General features: G+C 50.4%; 1 protein-coding gene across 1 annotated transcript in view; it reads right to left on the bottom strand.

Moving 5' to 3' along the window:
* The window catches only part of AP3B2 (adaptor related protein complex 3 subunit beta 2), a 31,558-nt gene extending 9,375 nt beyond the window's left edge, over positions 1-22,183 (bottom strand). Inside the window, exons 1-14 of the mRNA XM_059915362.1 lie at positions 22,071-22,183; positions 13,520-13,595; positions 13,309-13,383; positions 12,920-13,015; positions 7,428-7,588; positions 7,086-7,152; positions 6,801-6,983; positions 6,410-6,693; positions 6,115-6,169; positions 5,688-5,759; positions 4,187-4,249; positions 3,700-3,832; positions 3,312-3,421; positions 2,495-2,671 (exon numbers count right to left, since the gene is read on the bottom strand). Of these exons, the coding sequence (XP_059771345.1) occupies positions 2,495-2,671; positions 3,312-3,421; positions 3,700-3,832; positions 4,187-4,249; positions 5,688-5,759; positions 6,115-6,169; positions 6,410-6,693; positions 6,801-6,983; positions 7,086-7,152; positions 7,428-7,588; positions 12,920-13,015; positions 13,309-13,383; positions 13,520-13,595; positions 22,071-22,183 (1,665 nt within the window). The remainder of the gene's footprint in view (positions 1-2,494; positions 2,672-3,311; positions 3,422-3,699; positions 3,833-4,186; positions 4,250-5,687; positions 5,760-6,114; positions 6,170-6,409; positions 6,694-6,800; positions 6,984-7,085; positions 7,153-7,427; positions 7,589-12,919; positions 13,016-13,308; positions 13,384-13,519; positions 13,596-22,070) is intronic.
* Between the last annotated feature and the right edge of the window lie 387 nt (positions 22,184-22,570).

Here is a 22,570-nt window from a genome sequence, read left to right as displayed (position 1 = left end):
GGGTTTGCTGAAGTCATATGGGGTTCACAGCCTGCAGTCAAGGTAGCCATATCCCAGGACCCCAAATCTCAATTTCTGCCCTGATCCTGACCTAGTCTAACCTGTCACAAAATGACAGTGGTAGCCACCATTTATGGAGTGCCTTCTGGTGCCAAATACTGTGCTAGGTGCTTCACTACCTCATGTAACCTCCATAACCCTTCTGAGAGGTGGGCGCTACTGCCCCCATCTACAGAGGAGAATCAGAGTCATTAAGTGACTTTTCCCAGGTTAAGGAGCCAGTCAGTGCTGCATCCAGGCCTGGACCCTCATCTCCTTGGCCTCAGCCTGGGCCGGAATCTGGCATGCAATGGATGGCTCAGCAGATGGGAGGGATGGCTGGGATTGTTGTGGCCTTGTGGCAGGTCCAGAATGTCACCCTTGGTACTGGGATGGGGGAAGTATCATTGCTGTTTTGCCAGGATGGACATGGACACATCCAGGCCACCTCCCTCTTAGTGTGCCAAGAATTCCCCTTCCTCCACCACTCCCAGAACAGGCTGAGAAGAAAGAAGAGAGAAAGATAGGGAGGGTAGAAAGGAGGAAAGCTCCCTTTATTGAGTCAAAGAACCATTCTAAGGGGCCTATGCCTGGAAGAACTGGCCTTAGGGTAAAGGGTGCCTGGAGGTTCCATTTGCCTGAACAGCCTACTCTGGGTGGCCTGATGGGGGCTGGGACCCCTGTGTCCAGCCTAGGAGAGGCGTTCAGCTATATATACACCCACTGCTCTCTGTGACAACCCTGACTACAGCCCTTATTGCTCTGCGTTTTGTGCTGTTTCCTCTACTTGGCTATGAGCACTTGCAGGCCAGTAAACATGTCTTGTTCATTGTCATCACCCCAGGACATAGCTCAGTGCCAGGCATAGTGGGTACTCGGGAAATGCATGTTAAATAAATTCATGAATAAATGTGCATGTAGCTAACAGTGACAACTTGGGGAAATGCCACGTGAGCACACCCAGGCTAATGAAAACATGCCAACAGCACCACTCTGGCTCAGTCCTGAGCCTTTCAGACGCCCCCTCTACCCGGGTGGCTACCCACCCAGGCTGCTTCATCTATTCAAATGTTCCTCCCACCTGCTCCTTCCTCCCATTTGAATAAAGGAGGCACACAAATATTTGTTTGAAGGCTTCCAGTGGTGTTCCCTGTAACTTCTCTGTCTCCAATCTGCTTCTCCCACAATACTGACACCCACAGATCCAGCCCCTCATTGCTTCTACACAACTGCTGTCCTTTCCAGCTCCTGACAAGAGTCCCAGCATGTGATGGCCCTGCCTCCCCAGCTTGCAGCCCTGGGGCCCACTCTAGCCACCGTGGATCAAAGGAGCCACAGAAGACGCACAAGTGCCACCATCCAAAGACTCCATGGGATGGCAAAGAGGCCACCTTCAGGCCAGCAGGGATGTCACAATCTACAGGGTATGGCCCAGATGCTTTGCTCCAAGGGTTGGCAAGCTCTATCTATAAAGGGCGTGAGTAACTATTTCAGGCTTTGCAGGCCATATGGACTCTATCACAGTGACAACATCCACGGACAATAAACAAATGAATGAACGTGGCTGCGTCCCAATAAAATTGTATCTACAACAACAGGCAGCAGGCCAGACTTGGCCCATGGGCGGTAGTTTGCCAACCCCTGCCTCACTTAACTGAGTGTGGGAACTGTCAGGGTGCTTGGTGTCCCCAGTACCTTGAGAAGCTCTGCACATTACACTTTGTTTTTAGCAGAATCTCGTGGGACCATCTCAGAGGATGCTGGACACTCAAGAGGTTTTTAATATCCTGATATTCCAGCTTAGTTGAGCCATGTCCTTGGCTATGGTGCCTCTCATAACCTTTCACCTTAGGAATGGCAATGGCTGCCAATACCACCCAAGCCTGTGCAGAGACTTGCCCTCTCATCCCCGGCATAGACTGGTGAAGCATCACCAAGCTTTGGGAGGAAGCAGAGACCACATCTCCTGGGACACATATTCTCCCATCAGTGCCTATCACTGCTGGGCCCTCCCCCTGGTCCCAGTGTTCCAAAGGCAGCAGGTAGGGACACACCCACTGCCAGACTGGAAGTCACAGCCCCATAGAAGAGCCTCTTCAACAGTGGTCACCATCCCTACTAGGCCCTTGGGGCCCTGGAGTAGCTGTGGACACTGGGGGAACACTGGTCACCTGGGCAGACCAGACACCTGTCCTGAACTCCCTCTTCAGAAAAAGGTGCTGATATATGTATAACTGAATCACCGTGCTGTACAGCAGAAACTAACACAACATTGTAAATCAACTATACTCCAATAAAAATTAATAGAAATAAAATAAAATACGAAAAAGAAAAAAAAGTGACAAAAAAAAAAAGAGGTGCTGAAGTTCATGCCTACCTGGTGAGGGCCCACAGAATACTGTCTGGGCTGTTTCTGGGGCCCAGAGTGTTTTAGGAGGCATCTCTCAATCTGTACCTGCTTAGAGTTGGTCAGGTAGAGCTTGGCTGCCAGGTTGATGACCTGCAGCTTGACGATGTCCTCCTCGGCTGTGAAGGACTTGGCCATTTTTCTCAGGACGTCGGGTGCAATCCTGGGGACGTGCTCACAGTACTCGCCAATGAGCCACAGGATGCTGGCTCGGGCCATGGGCACCTGTGGGTGTGGGAGAGGAGTCAGCTCTGGGGTAAACGTGGGAATGTGGGTGGGCACCTGGTCTGCCAAGGAATCGGCACTCCTCCCATCTGTGCTGGCCTGTTGTATCGTGGGCTTCTCTGGAAATGGGAGTGGGAGGTGATGGGAGAGAGATTAAAGGTTGGGTATTTCCCGGGCAGCATCTCCCCTCTTCCCTAGGGTTTCATTAGCATGGGCAGAGCCTTCAAGCCCCAAATTCAGTCACAGTTTAGTATAAAAGACTGATTTTCTGGATCCATTGTACTCTCAATGCTTTACTGCCTTGTTATTCTCCCTGAATCTTCAGGAATGTCTTTGCTTGAATGTTTCAACTTGGCAGTGTGACACAAAAATACAGGACTAGTCAATTGGCCACCCTCGGCCAGAACTTTAGAGAAAACCTGAGTGGTGGTACAGGCTGGAGCTCAGCAAGGGATCCCCAAAGGGAAGGCGAACCAGGGTCACATGGTCTCATCTTTCCCCTCCTCCCACCTGAAGACCTTTCGAGCCAGTAGGGAAGGTTTGGAAGTTGATTTTTTATTAAGGCTAGTGTTTAATTATAGGGTCTTAAAATCATGGGGAGGACATTGGGTTGGGAAAGGAAACGGGGTCACTCCCTGACCTGGATGTTGTCTGTGAGCTTTGCCAAGTGTTTGATGATCTCTCCGTGCTGTGCTGGCTGCATCTGCAGCAGCTTCTTAATGACGACCACTGACTCTGCGACCACGAGCTCTGTGGGACAGGAAAAGAGCCCAGGACAGTCAGATGGCCACACACAATGAACAGGCACGCCTGCAATGCCCCCAGCCCCTTGGTTCTGTTCCTCAACCCCCTGTACTTCTCCAGTGGCCCTCAGAAACGTGGGAGCACTTGGATACTAATTGAGGCAGACAGACAGATGAACACACATTGTTCCTGGACAGACAGGTGGATACCCACTGGCCATCAGAGTCAGACATGCAGGCAGCACCCACTAGTCATCAAAGTTGGACATGCAGACAAACACTGACCATCACGGTTGGACAGCAGCTGCACCAGGCCGTTGAGGCAGGTGTCACGGACTCGGCCTATGTTAGTTGCACAGCGCCCAATGGCCTGGATCGTGGCTGCCACAAAGTCCTTGTCCATGCTGCGAATGTAGGTCTGTGGACACCACGACAGAGTGACCCCCGGAAGGTAGTGATCCCTCAGACTTGACTCGGCAGTGACTCTGCAGGCTTGAGGGTGACCTTCCAGAAAGCTGTTACCCCTCATTCAATGACTCATCATGTCAGAGACTAAACTCTGGGAAAAGGAATGACAGCCTCACCCGTCACCCAGTGATTCCCTAACCCAAAGCCAGTAGAAGGCATTGGGAGGGGACGTAAAATAACAGTTTCTCCACTTTGGGCTTTTAAGAGAAGGTTTGCCCCACCAGGTCGATTCTCACTAAGCACAAGGAGCTGCAGGACAAGTCTCGTGGGCCTCTCTGACTATAAGCTGGCCCCTGGCCCGTACCTGGAATTCCCGTAGGACAGTAGGGATGTTGGTCTCATTGGCGAGGTTAGTCAACACTTCCAGCTGCAGGGAGTCAGAAAATGGGCAGGGTGGCCAGTGGGCTTTCTGTGCTTTCATAAACCTTCGCTCCAAACACACACTTCACCAACCAGAAAACAATCCTCAGGAAGGACAGCCCTGCATCATCCTTAGATTGATGAGAGAACTGACAGATCATGAAACTTATCCAAAATGCAGGAGGACCAGTTTGCTTCTTAAATGGACTCCCTGACAGAGTATGCCTGTAGTATAATCATGTCACCTCTCTACCTTCAAGGAAAACTTAAAGCCTCCAGTTGCTTTTAGGATAAAGACCAACATCCTTTCCATGGTCTATAAGTCCTTGATCTCCCACCATTCTCCCCTTTACCCTCTATGCCCCAGTCACACAGGTCTTTAGTCACAACCCTCCTGCTGGCCTTTGCATATGCTGTTTCCTCTGTGTGGAGCACCTCTTCCCATTCCTGTCCCTGCATTTACCTAGAGAATTCATGTTCATGTCTCAGTCCTCCGCTCAAGCCTCCCCTCCTGAAGGAAAACTTCCCTGACACCAGACTAGATCAGGTACACCTGTTTATGCTCGTACAGCTCTCTGCACTTTCCTTTTACATCCTATTTCGCAAATGGATTTTTACCTGTGCTGTGTGATTAGCTGCCCAATGTCTCCTCCTTACCCCAGCTAGATTGTAAGCTCCCCAAGGGCAGGGTGCCTAATTGGTTTGTTCTCTGTTGTACCCCTAGATACCCCTAGATCCAGCCGTGAGACACACAATAGGTGTTCAGAAGGGTTAGGAGGATTAACTGTTGCTGAAGGAAGTTACTCAATAATGAGGCAGAGCAGGGATGGAACGTGGGTATGGGCTCCTGCAGCCTTTTCTGTGGGGGTATGTCTGCACGACAGCCTGAGGGTGTAGGTGTGTGAGGGTAATTACACTGTAGGTAGAAGACAGAGACTGCAGCGGGGAAAGTATGAAATTTTTTTTTTTTTTTTTTTTTGCCTGCACCACGCAGCATGTGGGATCTTAGTCCCCCGACCAGAGATTGAACCCGAGCCCCCTGAATTGGAAGCACGGAGTCTTAACCACTGGACCGCCAAGGAAGTCCCAAGGGAAAGTATGAATTGGGAGTCAGCGGACCTGACCTTCGGTAGTTACCTCACCTCCCTAAGTATACATTTTTATAAAATAGAGATAATGTACACTTCCTGAGGTGATTATGAAAATCAAATTACTTCATATGTGAAAAGTGGCAGGTGTATAACAGGTACTGGGCAAAGGGCAGCTCCCTTCGCCCTGTCCCCCCACTCTCATTAGCCTGGCTTCCTGAGCAAACACTTCTGGCGGGAGCAACAGTGGGCTCAGCCCCTGAAACAGGCAGGCACCAAGGTGGCCACTGTGGATATTCAAGTGGGTCATGGGGGTGGGGGACAGAAAGTCCACGGGCACGTCTGTCCATCACTCACCTTCAGGATCTTGATCTGGGTGGGGTCGGTGGACCTGATGTAGAAGCTCTTCAGGTACGGCTCAAACATACCCTGGCACGAGAGAGGCAGCCCCAGGGAGCTCCACCTCAGCCTGAGACCTGCTTCTCCTCCAGAGCGCCCCTCCTCCTCTCCTGACCCAGGACCCAGCATCCTTCCTGCCCCTCACTGTCCTCTAGTCCTTGATTCTTCCCTCCTCCTCAGATCTAACCCGGTCTTTCTGCATCAGGCTTTCCTCCCTCAGCGGCCCTCGGGATCCAGGCCCTGCTTCTCCACCTGCATTTGGGGTCTCTCCTTCCCACACTCTGCACAGCCAGGGCATTCCCCCCATCCTGCCTTTCCCCAGTACCCCTAGCCCCGCAGAAGCCACTCCTCGGACTGCGAGGGCAGGCCTTGGTCACTTGCTCACCCGGCGCTTGATGGACATGGTGGCCACGTTCTGGAGCACCACGTACTGCACCTCGCTGCGGAGAGGAGGGGTCAGAGGTACCTGGGCCCCTCGGCTGGGGCAGCAGGTCGGGAGAAGGGAGGTGGGCAGAATAGGAGGGAGGAGAGGACCGGTGTGGAGAGGGCACCAGCGGGAGGAGGGCAGGACTGGGGTCTGGGCGGGGAGCAGGTGGGCTGGGGCGGAGGGTGTCAGGCGCTCTGGGCCGGGGGGAAGCGGGACGAGCCGGCCCCCAGGCGTGGGCGGGGCGGGCGCACACCTGTGGCTGCGCAGCAGGCGCACGAGGGCCTTGGCGATGACGCCCACCTCCGCCTTGGGCGCCAGGTGGAAGTAGAGCTGCGCCACCGCCATGACCACGGCGGCGCTGCGGCTCTGCAGGAGCGGCTTTGTGTTGCGCAGCAGCAGCCGGTGGTCGGGGTCCATGACGTAGGGCTTTCGGGCCGGCAGCGCCGTGGAGGCCGCCGCCTCCGACCCCGGGCCCTTGGCTTCGTCCTCCTCGGAGCCGTAGAAGGCTTTCTCGGGGTTCTCCTCCAGCAGAGACTCCTGGAGGGGGAGACAGGCGGGACAGTGGGCACCTCCTCCCGGAGACCCGCCTATCCACTCTGCTAGGGCGAGGGTTGGGGTCCCGCCTGGGGGTCTGGGCCACTCACGTTCTGGGTGGGGCTCAGGAACTGCGTGCGGGCGTAGCGGGTGAGCATGCTGATGATGACCACCTGGCCCCACTCCTCCACGTCGATGAGCAGGTTACAGAGTTTCCGGTAGTTCTTGTGGATCAGGTCGATGCGCTCTGGGCACACCTCCTCGAAGGCCATCACCACGCTGCCCGCCACCAGCTGGGGAACCGACAGAGGCAAGAGCACATGAACAGAAGGACAGAGGGGCCTCTGCCTGGCTCCTTTTCACCACCCGTCCCCCCTGTGTGTCCACATACGCACCGTGGTCTTGTCCGCCAGAAGCTTCTCAATGACCTCTATCAGCTGGTCCTTCTGGTCAGAATCCAAACTGAGAGAGAAACTGTTGAGAGGGATTGCCCCTCCCCCATCTCCAGCCTTCCCAATATCCGCCCAAGCTGTGCTAACCTCCCTCACCCCAACCCTATTCATAAAGAGGTGTGAGCCACTGCCTTCAATGTCCTCCATCTCTGTCAGTTCCCCAAACTGCCCTGAACCATCTGAAGAGAAAAACAAAACAAAACAAAACAAAAAAACCAGAAAAAAACCAAAAGCAGCCTGCAAGACTTGGGAGAGGCCAGGGGTGGGTGGGGGCTTGGGGTATACCTGTAGAGCTTGGGGATGGCGTGGGCAGCTGTCTTCCTCACATAGGGCGACATATCCGAGGCAGCTTCCTTGATGGCTAGCATCATGATGGGCACAATGATGGGCACACGGATGCTAGACAGGACGCGGAGGGCGCTGGCACGAATCAGCTGGTTGGGGTCCTAAGGGCAGAGGTGGAGGCAGAGCCATGAAAGGGCAGCAGGTGGCCTGAGGGCAGAGGCCACACCTGTGGAACTCACTGTCCCTAGTCACCACCAGCTCTTGCTTCCCTGCCTCCTCTCTTGAGCTTGGATGATGTGCTAGTGCTGGGTACCTGGGGGGTAGCTGCCTGAAGGCGCGACTCTTGGCCCTGCTGCAGAAATCTGACACCTGAACGTATGTGGCATTGGCTGCTTCACTCTCAGGAAGAATGGCAAACTTTCAGAACACCTAAAGTTCTTGAAACACCTCCTGTTCCTTAGGGGAGTGTGTGGAGGGGGAGGGTGTCTTTGTGTTTAAGCTGGAGGGGACTGCCAGCAAATGCAAACTGGTCTCCCTTTCTGAGAGTTCATCCTCACAGTCCTCTCTCCCAGCAACCTCTCAAACCTGCTCTTCTTCCTCTTCCTCCACAGTGTTTAAAAGAGAATAGGTGTGGGGCTTCCCTGGTGGCGCTGTGGTTAAGAATCCGCCTGCCAATGCAGGGGACACGGGTTCGAGCCCTGGTCCGGGAAGATCCCACATGCCGCGGAGCAACTAAGCCTGTGCGCCACAACTACTGAGCCTGCGCTCTAGAGCCCGTGAGCCACAACCACTGAAGCCCGCGCGCCTAGAGCCCGAGCTCCACAACAGAAGAAGCCACCGCAACAAGCCCGTGCACCACAACGAAAGAGTAGCCCCTGCTTGTCGCAACTAGAGAAAGCCCGCACACAGCAACGAAGACCCAATGCAGCTAAAAATTAAATAAGAAACAAAAATGGTATTACACCATTATTAATTGCTTTAAAAAAAAAGAGAGAATAGGTGTGTAAGCCCCTCCTCTTTGCTCTTATTGCATCCTATAGACACCTGAGAAGAGCCTTAGATACAGTGTATTGTAATCAGGAGATTACAAAAGCAGCAGCAGCTGTAAATTACCGTTAATCTTGGAGGACGGTGGACAGTGGGAGAGGTGCTGGGACACTAAAGGGTAGATGCTACCCTGATTTTCTAAAATGGAGAAAGAGAAGAGCCACAGGGCTTTCCTGGTGGTGCAGTGGTTGAGAGTCTGCCTGCCAATGCAGGGGACACGGGTTCGAGCCCTGGTCTGGGAGGATCCCACATGCCGCGGAGCAACTAGGCCCGTGAGCCACAATTACTGAGCCTGCGCGTCTGGAGCCTGTGCTCTGCAACAAGAGAGGCCGCGATAGTGAGAGGCCCGCGCAACGCGATGAAGAATGGTCCCCGCTTGCCACAACTAGAGAAAGCCCTCGCACAGAAACGAAGACCCAACACAGCAATCAATCAATCAATCAATCAATCAATAAGAACGTGAATTTCTAAAAAAAAATAAAAGAGAAGAGCCACAAAATTACAGGTGAAAATCATGGTAATCCCTGGATTTCCCTGGATTTTTTTAATTCTGGAATTAATTTTTAAACAGATGGTTTCAAAGCACTTATTTTAAAAGCAGGAGTCTGTGAGTCAAATCATATCACATCCACTGCTAAAACCTATTTTCCTTTTTTATTTAACATTTTATTTGGAAATGATTATGGATTCACAGGAAGTTATCCCCCAAAATCCCTTTTCCTTTTTGCTAGGGTAACTAGGCTGGTAGCTATTAACACTATGTATCTTGATTTCAGCAAAGCATTTGTGGGAGTCTCTCATGGCATTTCCTGGATTACCATTTTTGATGTAGGCCTTTTGTTTCATTTAATACGTAAGCATTTTAAGAGCAGAATTCATGTCTATTTTATCTCTGGATAACCACAGCCCTTTGCACATGAAAGGTGTTAAGAAACTTTTTTGCTGTTAAAATCCTTCCTAACAAGATGGGAAAATACCAGCTGATTGCAGTTAGGTGGATCCACAATTTGGTAAAATGCGGTCCTTGGGGAAGATTTACTAACAGATGAGTGTTATCCTGGAAGCATGATATATGGGACTCATGGTCTGTTGCCCTGGTCTGAATAGCTTATCAGCATCTTGGAGGAAGACACAAAATCAGGCGGACAAAATTAATATTCAGAATCACCCACCCTGGCTTGGATCCTGTGCTAAACTTATAAAATGAAATATAGTAGGGTTTCATAGGAGATTCAAGGAACCAATTGCATAAAGACAGGACATAGGGAGACCTAGATTATCTGTTTGCCAACTGGAGGCTTGTCTGAATTGAGCCAACATTAGTGGGCTGCAAAGCAAACACAGCCTCAGCCTGGGCTGACAGAAAAGGCTGGTTCTAATGTGCAGGAAAGCCCCCCCTAACAGTAGTAATAACAAAAAGAAAGTGAGTTTTAGAGGAACACATATAAGATACTGCTTACAAAACAATATTATACATTATTTAGGAATACATTAGTAAGTAATAAAAGAATAAATACATGTATATGAATAATAAGTAGGAGAAGATACAGGGGATTTTGGCTGTTTGATAAATCTTTCATTTCTTATGCTGGGTATATATTCATTATATTATTCTTTATGCCTTCTGTGAGCCTGAAATAAATTTTTAAAAATTATGGCGATGGAGGTTTCAACACAATATAATGGTTTTTAAAAAGTTGTAATCACTCCACACCTGTCAGAATGCCTATCATCAAAAAGACAACAAATAACAAATGCTGGAGAGGGTGTGGAGAAAAGGGAGCCCTCGTGCACTGTTGGTGGGAATGTACATTGCTGCAGCCACTATGGAGAACAGTATGCGGGTTCCTCAAAAATTTTTAAATATAACTTTCATATGATCCAGCAATCCCACTCCTGGGTATATATCCTGGGTATGTTTTCATTTACATGTGGAATCTAAAACATAAAACAAACGAGTATGACAGAACAGAAACAGCTCATAGATACAGAGAACAAACTAGTCATTACCGGGGGGAGGGGGATGAGAGAATCAAGAGGGGGTAGGGGATTAAGAGGTACAAACTACTATGTATAAACTAAATAAGCTGAAAGGATATATTGTACAGCCCAGGGAATATAGCTAATATTTTATAATAACTTTAAATGGAGTATAATCCACAAAAATATCGAATTAATATGTTGTACACCTGAAGCTAATATAACATTATAAATCAACTATACTTCAATAAAACAAAAACAAAAACAAAAAACAGTTATAGTTATCTTAAGATGCAGCAAGTTGCCTTATGAAGGAGTGAGGTCTGTATCACTGGAGATGACCTGTCAGAGATGTCCTGGAGCAAAGGTTGGCACACTACAGTCCCCAGGCCAAATCTGTCTTCTGCCCTTTTTATAAATAAAAATGTATGCAAACCCAGCCATGCCCACTCATTTATGGCTGTTTTCATACTACAAGGGCAAAATCGAGCAGTTGCGTGGTTGAGACTGGATGGCTTGCACAGCCTAAACTACTATCACCTGGCAGTATACAGAAAAGTTTGCTGACCACTGTTCTAGAGAAATCATTGCATTGAGATGGACTAAATGAGCTCTGGTTTTCCAAAAAGGGAAAAGGGGCAGACTGTAGAAACTCAGGTCAATGTAAAAATCTGTGCAAAATTTCCAGAATGTTTCTTAAAAAATGATTTAACCCTGAGTCAAGCCACTCTGAGAGATAGATTGTATGGTTTTGACTTCTTTTTGGCCATGCCACCTGGCATGTGGGATCTTCCGCAACCAGGGATCGAACCTGTGCCCCCTACACTGGGAGCGCGGCGAAGTCTTAACCACTGGACCGCCAGGGAAGTCCTGGTTTTGACTTTTAAAAATAACCTAGCACAGTGTTTGGCATAGAAATACCCAAGTGTTTGCTGAATGAAAGAATGGTATATGCAAGTGCCCATGCTTTCTGCCCCACCTCAGAGAAGCAGACTCCGTCATCCCCTCCTGCTGGCCAGAGCAGATTGAACCAGGGGCACGCGCGCCCCGGGTTTTGGCAGTCAACTCTCAGTCTGCTCAACAGCCTACAGCATCAGCTGAACATGAAAAGATGAGCTGGACCTTTCAGAGTCCCTCTCACAGGAATTTGAACTAAACGTGTGGAAAGACTAGAGGAGTTAATGGCTGTAATCAGAGCTGCAGAGTCTGATTGGAGAGAGAATAGAACAGCAGTGATGTTGCCTTCTTTACCCAGGAGAAATCTTATCCTAGCCAGAAAACCACCCAGTGGAGACTATCATGCCTGCATTTAATACACAAAACAAAAGGTGAGAATATTCAGTCTAAATAGTGTGGGGGGGATTCAGCCTCCACTGCATTATTTTTTAATTAATTAATTAATGGCTACGTTGGGTCTTCGCCGCTGCGCGCGGGCTTTCTCTAGTTGCGGCGAGTGGGGGCTACTCTTCCTTGCGGTGTGCGGGCTTCTCATTGCGGTGGCTTCTCTTGTTGTGGAGCATGGGCTCTAGGTATGCCGGCTTCAGTAGTTGTGGCACGTGGGCTCAGTAGTTGTGGTGCACAGGCTTAGTTGCTCCGCGGCATGTGGGATCCTCCTGGACTAGGGATCGAACCCATGTCCCCTGCACTGTCAGGTGGATTCTTAACCACTGCGCCACCAGGGAAGTCCCTCCACTGAATTCTAAGGGACTTGAATCTTCCCACTGTCCCTTCCCTTGGGTGATTTCAATTTCTGCCTGCCTCAAAGAGCATTTCACCACAACAAATGTGATCTAGGTCTTTAAAGGTGGATATTTTACATACACTGGGGCATCTGAGACAAGTCAACTACTTCTTCTGGTGCTAAACAGAGGAATCAATTTGTTCCAATGCTCAAGGAATCATTGGCTGTAATGAACTTATTGAAAATGGAATGGTCTTATCTTTATGTTCTCTGTGCTGACCGTGGAACCCAGTCTCCACATCTGAGGCTGCTCTCCTGCTTGGTGAACTTTGTGGTTTTCCTCTCCATGGAGCTCATTTGTTTTCAATAAACCCTTTTGTCCTCCTTACCCAGTTCCAGGTGAAAAGGTTCCAAAGCCATTGTTCTCCACAGATAGATACCCAGACCAGGTGAACCTGCCAGTGCCAAGGCTCCGACACCCAGAGGTGAGGAATCCAGGTCAGCAGCTCCCCGCACACAACCCTGTCCTAAGAAGGCAGACTTCTGCCTGGCTGTGGGCCTCAATCCCTTTACATCAATGGGGGTGAGGGCCAATGTCAGGGGCTCAAGTGGTTCACGTTGAGGCAGCCATCATCACAGCCTCCTCTGACTCTCCCAACTTTAGGCAGGTAGGAAAAGGCCTCCAGAGCCTGTCCCCCCATGCTCAGACCTCTCCCTGGGTTCACTCCTCCAATACAGCACCCACAAGGCCCAGACCCCAGGGAGGCAAACGGAGACCTCTGACCTTTAGGCCGCGTTGGAAGGTGGAGATAGACAGCAGGGCTAGGTCTTGCTGCTCCTCAGCATAGCGCACCAGGTACACGTAGACAAGCTTCTTCACCTGGGGGGGAGTGGGCTTCTCAGCAGGGACTGGTGCCCCCACCCCATGAGATGTCATCACCCCAGCTGGCTGTGGTCCATGGGGAAAGCATCCTGGGTGTTCCCTGGCTCCTTTGCTCTGATCCACATCTAGTTCAGGGACATCTAGATGGTGTCTTTTCCTGGACCAGGAACATTCTGAGCAGATTGGCCCCCCGCCAAGGCCTGGATTGTTCCCTTCCTCACCCCCAACCAGCTCCAGTTTATTCCTTGTGGAGGTGGGCGTGAGAGACCCCCTCACCGTGTAGCACTCACCTCTATGTTCTTACAGGCCACGTTCTTCACCACGGCAGGAAACAGGTCTGAGGCATTCTTTCCCCGGGCAATCATCTGGGTGGTGGGGTCAAGGTAGGGGGAGAAGAAGGATGCCAGCTGTCATTAGGGGAAGGTCCACAAGGAGCCAAGGAGAGCTGCTCTTTGATCCCCAGGCCCCTCGCCCAAGGGAGGCCCCTCCTTCCCCCCTCACCGCCACAATCCTCTTCATGGCCTCCAGCTTGAGGGAATCCTTGTTGGTGTCCAGCATCTCCTTCAGGTCATCATGCCTGGTGGGAGACACAAGAGGTCAGCTGAGAGCAGAGCAGTGGGGGGGGGGGGGGGGGCTATCAATCAGTAGGATCCAGGCAGAAAGAAGGGACCTGGGCAGGGAAAGCAGGACTCGACCAGAAGGGAAGGTGGTAAAATACACATCAGGGGACTTAGGGTCGCAAGGAGCATGTGGGCCAGCCAGTGTTATGGGCTGAGTTGTGTCCCCCTCATAAAAGATATGTTGAAGTCCTAACCCCAAGTACCCAGAATGTGACCTTATCTGGAAATAGAATTGTTTCAGCTGTAATTAGGATGGGGTAATACTGGAGTAGGGTTGGTCCCTAATTCAATATGTCTGGTGTTCTTTAAGAAGATGGCCTTGTGAAGAGAGAGATGCAGGGAGAACGTCTTGTGAAGACAGAGGATTGGAGTGATCCATCTACAAGTCAGTGAACATCAACGATTGCCAAACTACCAGAAGCTAGAAAGGGGCAAGGAAGGATTCCCCTACAGGTTTCAGATGGAGCATGGCACTGCTGACACCTTGATTTTGGACTTCTAGCTTCCAGAACTGTGAGATAATAAATTTCTATTAAGTCACCCAGTTTGTGGTTACAGCAGCCCTGGGAAACTAATACAGCCAGGAGATGATAGGATGGATTTGGGGTGGGAAAGGTAGGGACCCTTCCCAGGAAATGGCCAGTTGGATAGATGAGAAGGACCTGGAGCCAGTGGAAAGGAGGTGGGTGTCAAAACAAGAGCAAGATGCCCTTGTCCCGCCCCGAGTGTGGTCCCAGGCCCTGACCCCACAGACTGAGTTGATTCCAAGGACTGGACTCGTCCCAGATTCTCCAGAGTCTGTTGAGGTGGTCTTACCACAAAGGCCAGACCTGTCACATTCAACAGTCATTCAAGAAAGTTATAAAACCCTAATGGGAGAGGTAAATGATGATTTAAATAAATAACCCCTTGCACATGACAGAGGGGAATAAAGGTAGTCTCCAAGCCAATATACAAATTTCATACAATGGCCATTGAAATTTCAATGGAGGCCTTTTGTCAAACTTCCTGAAGTGACTACAGAATTCATCCAGAAACAAAAATCAATTGGTAAGAACTCCAGAGAATTTTGGGGGGAGAACAAGAGAACAATGGAACAATGACAGACAACTCCCCCTACCAGAATTCAAAACACAAAACAACATGACAACGATAAAAGCCCTATGGTACCAGGTTAAAAGTAGAAAGTCAAGAGTCATAGGGGGGAAATTTCACAAATGGATCTAAGTTGATACATTAGGAACAAATAACTCACCAATGGGAGAAAGAAATTTTCCTCCTCTGAAATAAATGCTGTCGGGACAACTGCTATGTAGCAAAGAATATAACTTGTACATATATTTCACACCAAAATTAATTCCATATTTGTTTAATAGTTAACTTATTTCAATATATGGAAGAGGGGGAAATTTTAATTTTCAAGGTCATAAAATTATCAGTAATAATAATTTTTTATTATTATTACTAGGTTTGTTTTTTTTTAACTTTTGTATGTAAACTAAATTTAAGAAAAAAAAAAAAAAAACCAAGGCAACTGTGTTTGTTTGCTAGGGCTGCCATAACAGTAACACAGACTGGGTGGCTTAACAACCTAAACTTATTTGCTCACAATTCTGGAGGCTAGAACTCTGAGATAAAGGTGTCAGCGGGTTGGTTTCTTCTGAGGCCTCTTTTCTTGGCTTGTAGATGGCTGTCTTCCTATATCATTACATGGTCTTCCCTCTGTGGGTCTCTGTGTCCAAATTTCCTCTTCTTATAACAGGTGAATTATATTCGATTAGCGCCCACCCTAATGACCTCATTCTAACTTAATTATCTCTTTAAAGGCCCTATCTACAAACACAGTCACATTCTGAGATATTGGGAGTTAGGACTTCAACATATGAATTTGAGGGGGACACAATTCAGCCCATAATAGCAACAGAAAGGAAAATATTTGGGATATGGTGAATAAAAGTTTAATATTCAAAATAGATAAAGTACTGATATAAATTTAGGGTATATATTCAGTATTCACTGTCAGGGGCCCTTCTGCCATCCGCTTGCCCCGCCAGGTAGACACAGCCCTGTGCTGCTGCTCCCCATTCAGTGAGTGGAGCATTGTCTGGTATTCCTAGGCCATGTGCCCTTGAGCAGTGAACAACCTGCCCAACCATACTCAGAGGTCCAGGGGCTGGTGGTCAAAGAAGTGAACAGAGAAGTGTGAATAACCCCATGGAAAACTGTGTCTGCACACAGCTGATAGAGCAGTGGGACCACTGATGCACTCATATATTGCCCAGGCAATTCCAAAATGTAATGAGCAGTTGTGTATGGAGAACTGTACATTCTCTAATCTCCCAGATGATACTCAGATAATCCATAGCTTTGACCCAGGCATGAGAACCCAGCCGGGAGAGGTATCACCAATGGTAGGAATTAAAAAGCAGTGTGCGCAAAGTTAGTCACAGAAGTGAAACATTTAGAAGCAATACAAAATCAGAAATTGGAGGTAGCAATATTAGGAGGGGGAAGAGCATGATAATAGTCATAAAGAGGCAAGTGTGACTGGTGCTGATGCTGAGAAATGAGTAAGTGATAAATGCTAAGAGGAAGAAAAGAACCTGACATAACACGCACCTAGTCATAGGGCTGCATTTTGCAGAAATGTGTGAGTGCTTAACAGAACACAGAGGACTTGCTAGCTGTCAGATGAGGGCAGGAGAAGACGTCCAGCCCCACTCAAGTTGATCTAAAACTCCTCCATTCAGGAATACTACTCAGCCATAAAAAAGAATGAAATAGTGCCATTTGCAGCAACATGGATGAACCTACAGATTATCATACTAAGTGAAGTAAGTCAGACAGAGAAAGACAAATACCATATGATATTACTAAAATATGACACAAATGAACTTATTTACAAATCAGGAACAGACTCACAGACATAGAAAACAAATTTATGGTAACCAAAGGGGAAAGGGTGTGGAGGAGGGATAAATTAGGAGTATGGGATTAGCAGATATAAACTACTATATATAAAATAGATAGACAACAATGTCCTACTGTATAGCACAGGCAACTAGATTCAATATCCTGTCATGAACCATAATGGAAAAGAATATGAAAATTATATATGTATATATATCTATATATATCTGAATCACTTTGCTGTACATCAGAAGCTAACACAACATTGTAAATCAACTATACTTCAATTAAAAAAAAAAAAAAACCGATCGAAACTCCTCCATTCAGGAAGATGTCCCCCCAAACCAGAGGACATTTTCTACTCCCTATGGCCAAGCCAGGGTCAGAAGACAACCACCTTGTCACCCTCCTAAACACAAACCAGGTGGTCAATTCCTAGGTGTGTTGAACTCAGGACACATGGCTGTAGACAGAGATACAGACCATTCACCTGGGCCTGGGCAGCACTGAGGGTGTGGGAAGAATGACAGAGCTGGGTGCCACCTTCCCCAATATATGCACACCACTGCACCCCCAGGAACCTCCATACATACCCCCACACAGCCAACTCACCCTCACAAACACCTACACACCCAACCATCCCCACCAAACACTGGTACCAGCGATACCCTCCCACATCTCCCCGCAGACATACCTACACCCCATACACATACCCAGACCCCCAAAGACACACCTACAACCCCCAGACACATACAATCTATACATAAACCCACACACACCCACAAAACCCCCTGCAGACACACACCCACAATCCCCACAGAAATACACACAGTCACAGACACATATACCACACATACAGACACTTCCCACAAAAACACACCCTCAACACATAAACCCACACACCTATGGACGCACACACCTCACCTACAAATCCCTACAGACGCCCACAGACACATATCCACCACGACTCCCCCCACCCCCTGATCCAGACATGCACATACCCCACACACGTCCCTCGACAAACACACACACACCACACACACCACATACACATACACCTTTTTGACAAGACTGAGTTACTCCAGTCTCATTGGCCAAAATGGCCTGTGGGCTCCCATTTGAGATTCTTCATGATAAATACAGGCTTTTAAGATCAAATACTCCAGCCTCACAGATCCTCTGACCGCCTTCTGAGGGGTCAGGTGGGCGTCCTCACTGGTCAGCCTGGGGTGACTTCACGGGGACCTGTCAGAGTTTGCCCAGCCCCTTTAACGCTGGGAGTTCTCTAAAGTAGGCTTCCTCGCACCCGGGTGTCCTCACCACCCCGACACATGCCACAGGCCCGTGTCCAATGCACACACCCAGGGCGTGTGCTGTGGCACCCACACTTCTCCCACCCACCCAGCCTAGCGCACACCTTCCAGGCTCCTGAAGGCTCTAGGGCCCTAGGTGAGGGGAATCGAGGGAGCGGAGGGACTGCGGGGACATAGCGGACATAGCACAGGTAGGATTGTCAGCTGCCCCCTGACAGACAGCAGCTCCCTCCTAGGGTGTAACCACCCTGGGCCCCTCATCTTCACTCTCACCAGCTTATGTTCCCAAGAGGGAGAAGAAGGGAGAGATACACAGCAACACTCTAGGGCCATGAAACATTAATCTCCCGTAGTCAGATCCCCTTATACTGCTCTCACTGTGACCTGACCCCTGGCCTGGCCTGAGGGACTCTCTGGGGTGGGGGGCACTGGAGCCAGCTGGTGGGTAAAACATGGCATTTGAGGCCAGACATACTCATCTCGCCTGATATCCACTCTCCTCCCTCCCCTCACAACCCAAGTTCCAACCCACTAGACAGGAGAAGGTGGCCAAACGCTTTATCCTGTCTCCAAACCTCACCCAGAACCCACTATACCTAGGACCTGGGGGGAGGAAAAGGTCAAATATTTCACTCCACCCTCAAATATTTTACTATCCTCTTCCCCTCAGAGCTTCCAGGGAGTTAGGCTTATCTCCCCCAACTCAAACTCTCAGTCCCCCATACAGTACCCCTGATGCCCCCCCTTCCCACCTAGACCCTAAATGCCGGCCCAGTCCTCCTGCTGAGGAGGTGGAACTTAAATGGGTCCTGGCTGAGAGTGGCAGCTTCCCACGCCTTGCCTTCCTGGCTGTCTGGGTGAGGGTCTCTGGGGGCCCCTCTGTACCGTAGTGGCTGCCTCTGGCTGTGGCCTTGGCCAGGCTCTAGGCAAGGTCCTTCCAGGGATGCTTCTGGGGTCGTGTCTTCCTCTGGCGCCTGCAGCCACCGAAGCTCCTCCGGCTGCAGGGCCTGGTACCAGGGTGGGGGCCCGCCTTCAGGGGCCAGCACAGGGCTGGCAGCCTCCTGATCAGCCCCACAAGTCCCTCTGCCCCCTGGCCTCACCACGGCCCCTGGGAGCTGCAGGAATCGCTGCATTGGGCACCAGGTCCTGCTCCGAAATGGGACTGAGCTGACCAGGGAGCTGGGGATGCCTGTCACTGTCACCAGACGGCCCGCCCCGAAACTCAGAAACTGGACACTGGCGGGGAGGGAGGCTCTGGTTTCCTCTTCACTGCTCAGAGACAAGGACTCACGAGGGGGAGGAGGGCAGGGACTGGGGACAGGGCCAACCCCCAATCTCCAGGCAGGGGACTAGGGGGCAGGAGAGCTGATCCAGACAGAGGTGGGGCATCCCTCCCCTCCACTCTCATGCCACAACTGGACCTCTGCCTCCTCAGAACAGCTCTTCCTCAGAAATCTTGTACACCCCCTTCTCACCCTGACCCTAACCATCTTGATCCTCACCTGTCTTTCCAGGGCCATTTCCTTGATTTTTTCCTTCCTATCAGCACTCTCTTATCTCTACTTCCTCCATACTTGGCCTAGGCCCCCCAGGTCCCCCCCTCCAATCTGCTCCTTACTCACATCCTTGGCCCTCTTGTCCCCTCGACCCCTACCCTGCCAGGAGTGGTTAGTTTATTTGCTGTATTTCAAACCCCCTTGATGCTCCTCAAATTCCCACCCACAGCCTTGCCTTTGCAGCTTCACTACTGGCTTCTTACAGAAAATAAAGGCTTTAGATCAAATCCCCACAGCTCCCAAGCATCTGCATCTACTCTCTCTTCTCCTGTCCTCCTCCCTCTGGGCAGAGCTGGTCCTCCTTGAGGCCAGGCCAATCCTCCCACCCAGCTCGGTAAGCCTCCCCTCCCCTCTCTCCTTCAATTCCTTTCAGCCTCTCCCACACGGCTGTCTCCTTCCCATCAGCAGTTAAACTTGCTCTGGGCTCTCCCATCCTAATAATAAACAAACAAAAATAACAACAAAAATAAAATAAACAAACCTTCTTGAACTGATGTTCTCCTCTGGCAACTCTTTCCCTCTCTCCCCCTTACAGTCACACTTCTTGAAAGCAAAATTCCCATCCATTGTGTTTTATTTATTTACCTCCTCTTCACTCCTCTATTCACTTTAATCTGGCTTCCCATGCTGATTAGAATTTAGGGCTGAGGAGCCATGATGTCTACAAATTATATGGTTCAGCCAAAAATATAGACAGATGGTTAGATAAGGCAAATATGGCAGAATGTCAACAATGGTTGAATCTATGGGGAGGGCACACATTCATTGTATTATTCACTCAACTTTTCTGTATGTTTAAAATTGTTCATCATAGAATGTTGGGGAAAAATAATCTAGCCCCTCCTCTTCTGACTTTGCCAGAACTATTCTCCCAGGGCAGAAGGTGGGGAGTAAAGCAGAAAGGGGTTGACCTGCTCTTTGTCAAGCCAATGGTCATGATTGCTTTCCTTGTTTGAGTTGACCTCAATGGGCATTGACATTGCTGATCGCTTCCTTCCTGAAACTACATTTTATTTTTCCTCCTTCCCCTGGCTTACTTTTTCTCAGTTACTTTGAAACACTTTCCCCCTGCTCTCTGGTCACTCTTAATTCCATGTCTTCAGGGTTCCTACTTGTGCCCTGTCTGAACTCATTTTATATTACATGCTCCCTAGGTTCTCTTGGCTTCCTTTTGTGGCTTTGATGGATATATAATAATCTCCTGGACTCCAAATCCTAACATCCAGCTACCTACTAGACTTAAATGTATTATACCTCAGAGTTTACAATCTCAGCATGTCAAAAGCCATTATTTTCCACATATTTGCTTGTAATGTCTTTATGTCCAATTACCCTGTATGGCACCACCATCTATCCAGTTATAAGAACTAGTAACCTGAGATTATCCTTATCTTCTCCCAGCCCCTTCCTCTTACCTTTCCCCCCAGTTAATCATCAGGTCTGTGGCTTCTACCAGCTAAAATAGCCCTCAAGTCCTGTGCCTCGCCGATAGTCTAGGCCACCATCATGTCCTCCCCCCCAACTTCAACCCCCTTCACTTGTCTCCTGCTGAATCCAGCACCCCTCCAATCTCTTCTCCACAATCCAGCCTGGGATCCTTCTAAAATACAAATCTGCTATTGCCTGCTTAGAACCCTTCAGTGCCCCCCCCCCCCCCCCCGCCGAACCTTGGCATCTCCCCACCTTCATTTCTGGTCATTCCGGTGGCTTGCACAGAGATTCTGCCCTCACCGTATTAGCACCTACAAAACCTGTGATCTGGCTCTCCTTCACGTCCACACCTTGCTAAAAGCTCGTTCCTCTGCCCGAAACATCCCTGGCTCTCCCCTGTCCCTTCTCTCCGGGCACAGGGACCAGCTCCTCTCACCGCTCTGACAGCCCCCGCTACACTGAACTGTCACTGACAGCTTCTTCCCTGTGCCCCCCTCTAGAGCAACTTGAGGACAAGGACTGTCTCATGTTCATGGCTGCATTCACAGTGACTAGGACGAGACTCGACACAGTAGGCCCTTAAAAAGGCTTGTTTCAAAATTTACGAATAAACGAACGAATGAGCCAAAGGCGAAAGGAAAGAGTGGGAAGTTAAGGTAGGGCTGAACTATGGGGCAATGTGGGGAGCAAGAGTGTGAGCGCCAGATGGGAGATGGGGATGAGAACATGGGGACCAGAATGAGGGAAAATGGATTTGTAGGAGGGGCCAGGCCTAAGGTTCTGAGTCTATTCCAGGACGGGCCTTCCTGGACAGGCCCCAGGCTCAAGCTCGCCGGTTCTGACCCCTCCCCCACGTTATTTTGGCGTCAATTCGCCACACGCGAAAAAAGGCGGAGAACCTGTAATCCAAACCTACTAACAGGAGAAACACCTGGGGCGGGAGGATTGGTCCTCCAGAAAGAGAGACGGCTGGCCCATCCCCCACCAGCCTCCGACCCCCTTCCCAGGTCCCCGGCCGGCCCCTCACGGCGGGATGCTGGCGTGGGGGACGGGCGTCGCGAGGGCCCGTGACTGCGGCGGGAGGGGGCTGGGCAGGCTTCCGGTGCGCGCGGCCGGGGCCCGGCCTGGGCGCTGCCGACTGGCCTGGGCGCTGTCCATGGTACCGGACCGCATGTTTCCAGGCCGGCCCGGGCACAGCCACCCTCTCGGCCGGCTCCCTCACCGCTTGTAGTCGGAGGAGAAAATGCCGCCGCTCGCCGGGTCGTGGCCGTACTCGGGCTCCCCGGGGCCAGCAGAGCCGCCCTTGTCTTCGCTGTAGGCGGGGGCGGCCGACATGGGGCGGCAGGGGAGGTCGCGGGCTTCGCTGCGGAGGTCGCGGCGCCTCCGGGATGCGGCAGGGACCGAGGAAGGGAACGCAGGCCGGACAGGCGAGGTCAGCTGCGCGGCCTGGGCTCCGCAGAGGCCGCAACCTGCAGTGGCGGAGGCTGCGCGCGGATTTATCAATCAGAGATGCTCGCGTGAAGATTCTTAAAGGTACCGGCGCCTGCGGAGCGGAGGGCGTGTCCGCGGAGAGAGCAGGAGGGGAGGTGTAGCAGTCTGGCCCCGCCCCAATCCCTCGGAAATCCCTCCACCCCCCAGTAAGGAAGGTTCCTGCCCTTTAAAGGGACTGATGCAGCTCCAGGTCTGGGGGTGGGTGGAGGTTGCTGGACTGATTATGGGACA

The sequence above is a fragment of the Balaenoptera ricei genome, chromosome 2, assembly GCF_028023285.1.
Source record: "Balaenoptera ricei isolate mBalRic1 chromosome 2, mBalRic1.hap2, whole genome shotgun sequence".
Lineage (NCBI taxonomy): Eukaryota > Metazoa > Chordata > Mammalia > Artiodactyla > Balaenopteridae > Balaenoptera > Balaenoptera ricei.
This window is presented reverse-complemented; position numbering and strand designations above follow the sequence as displayed.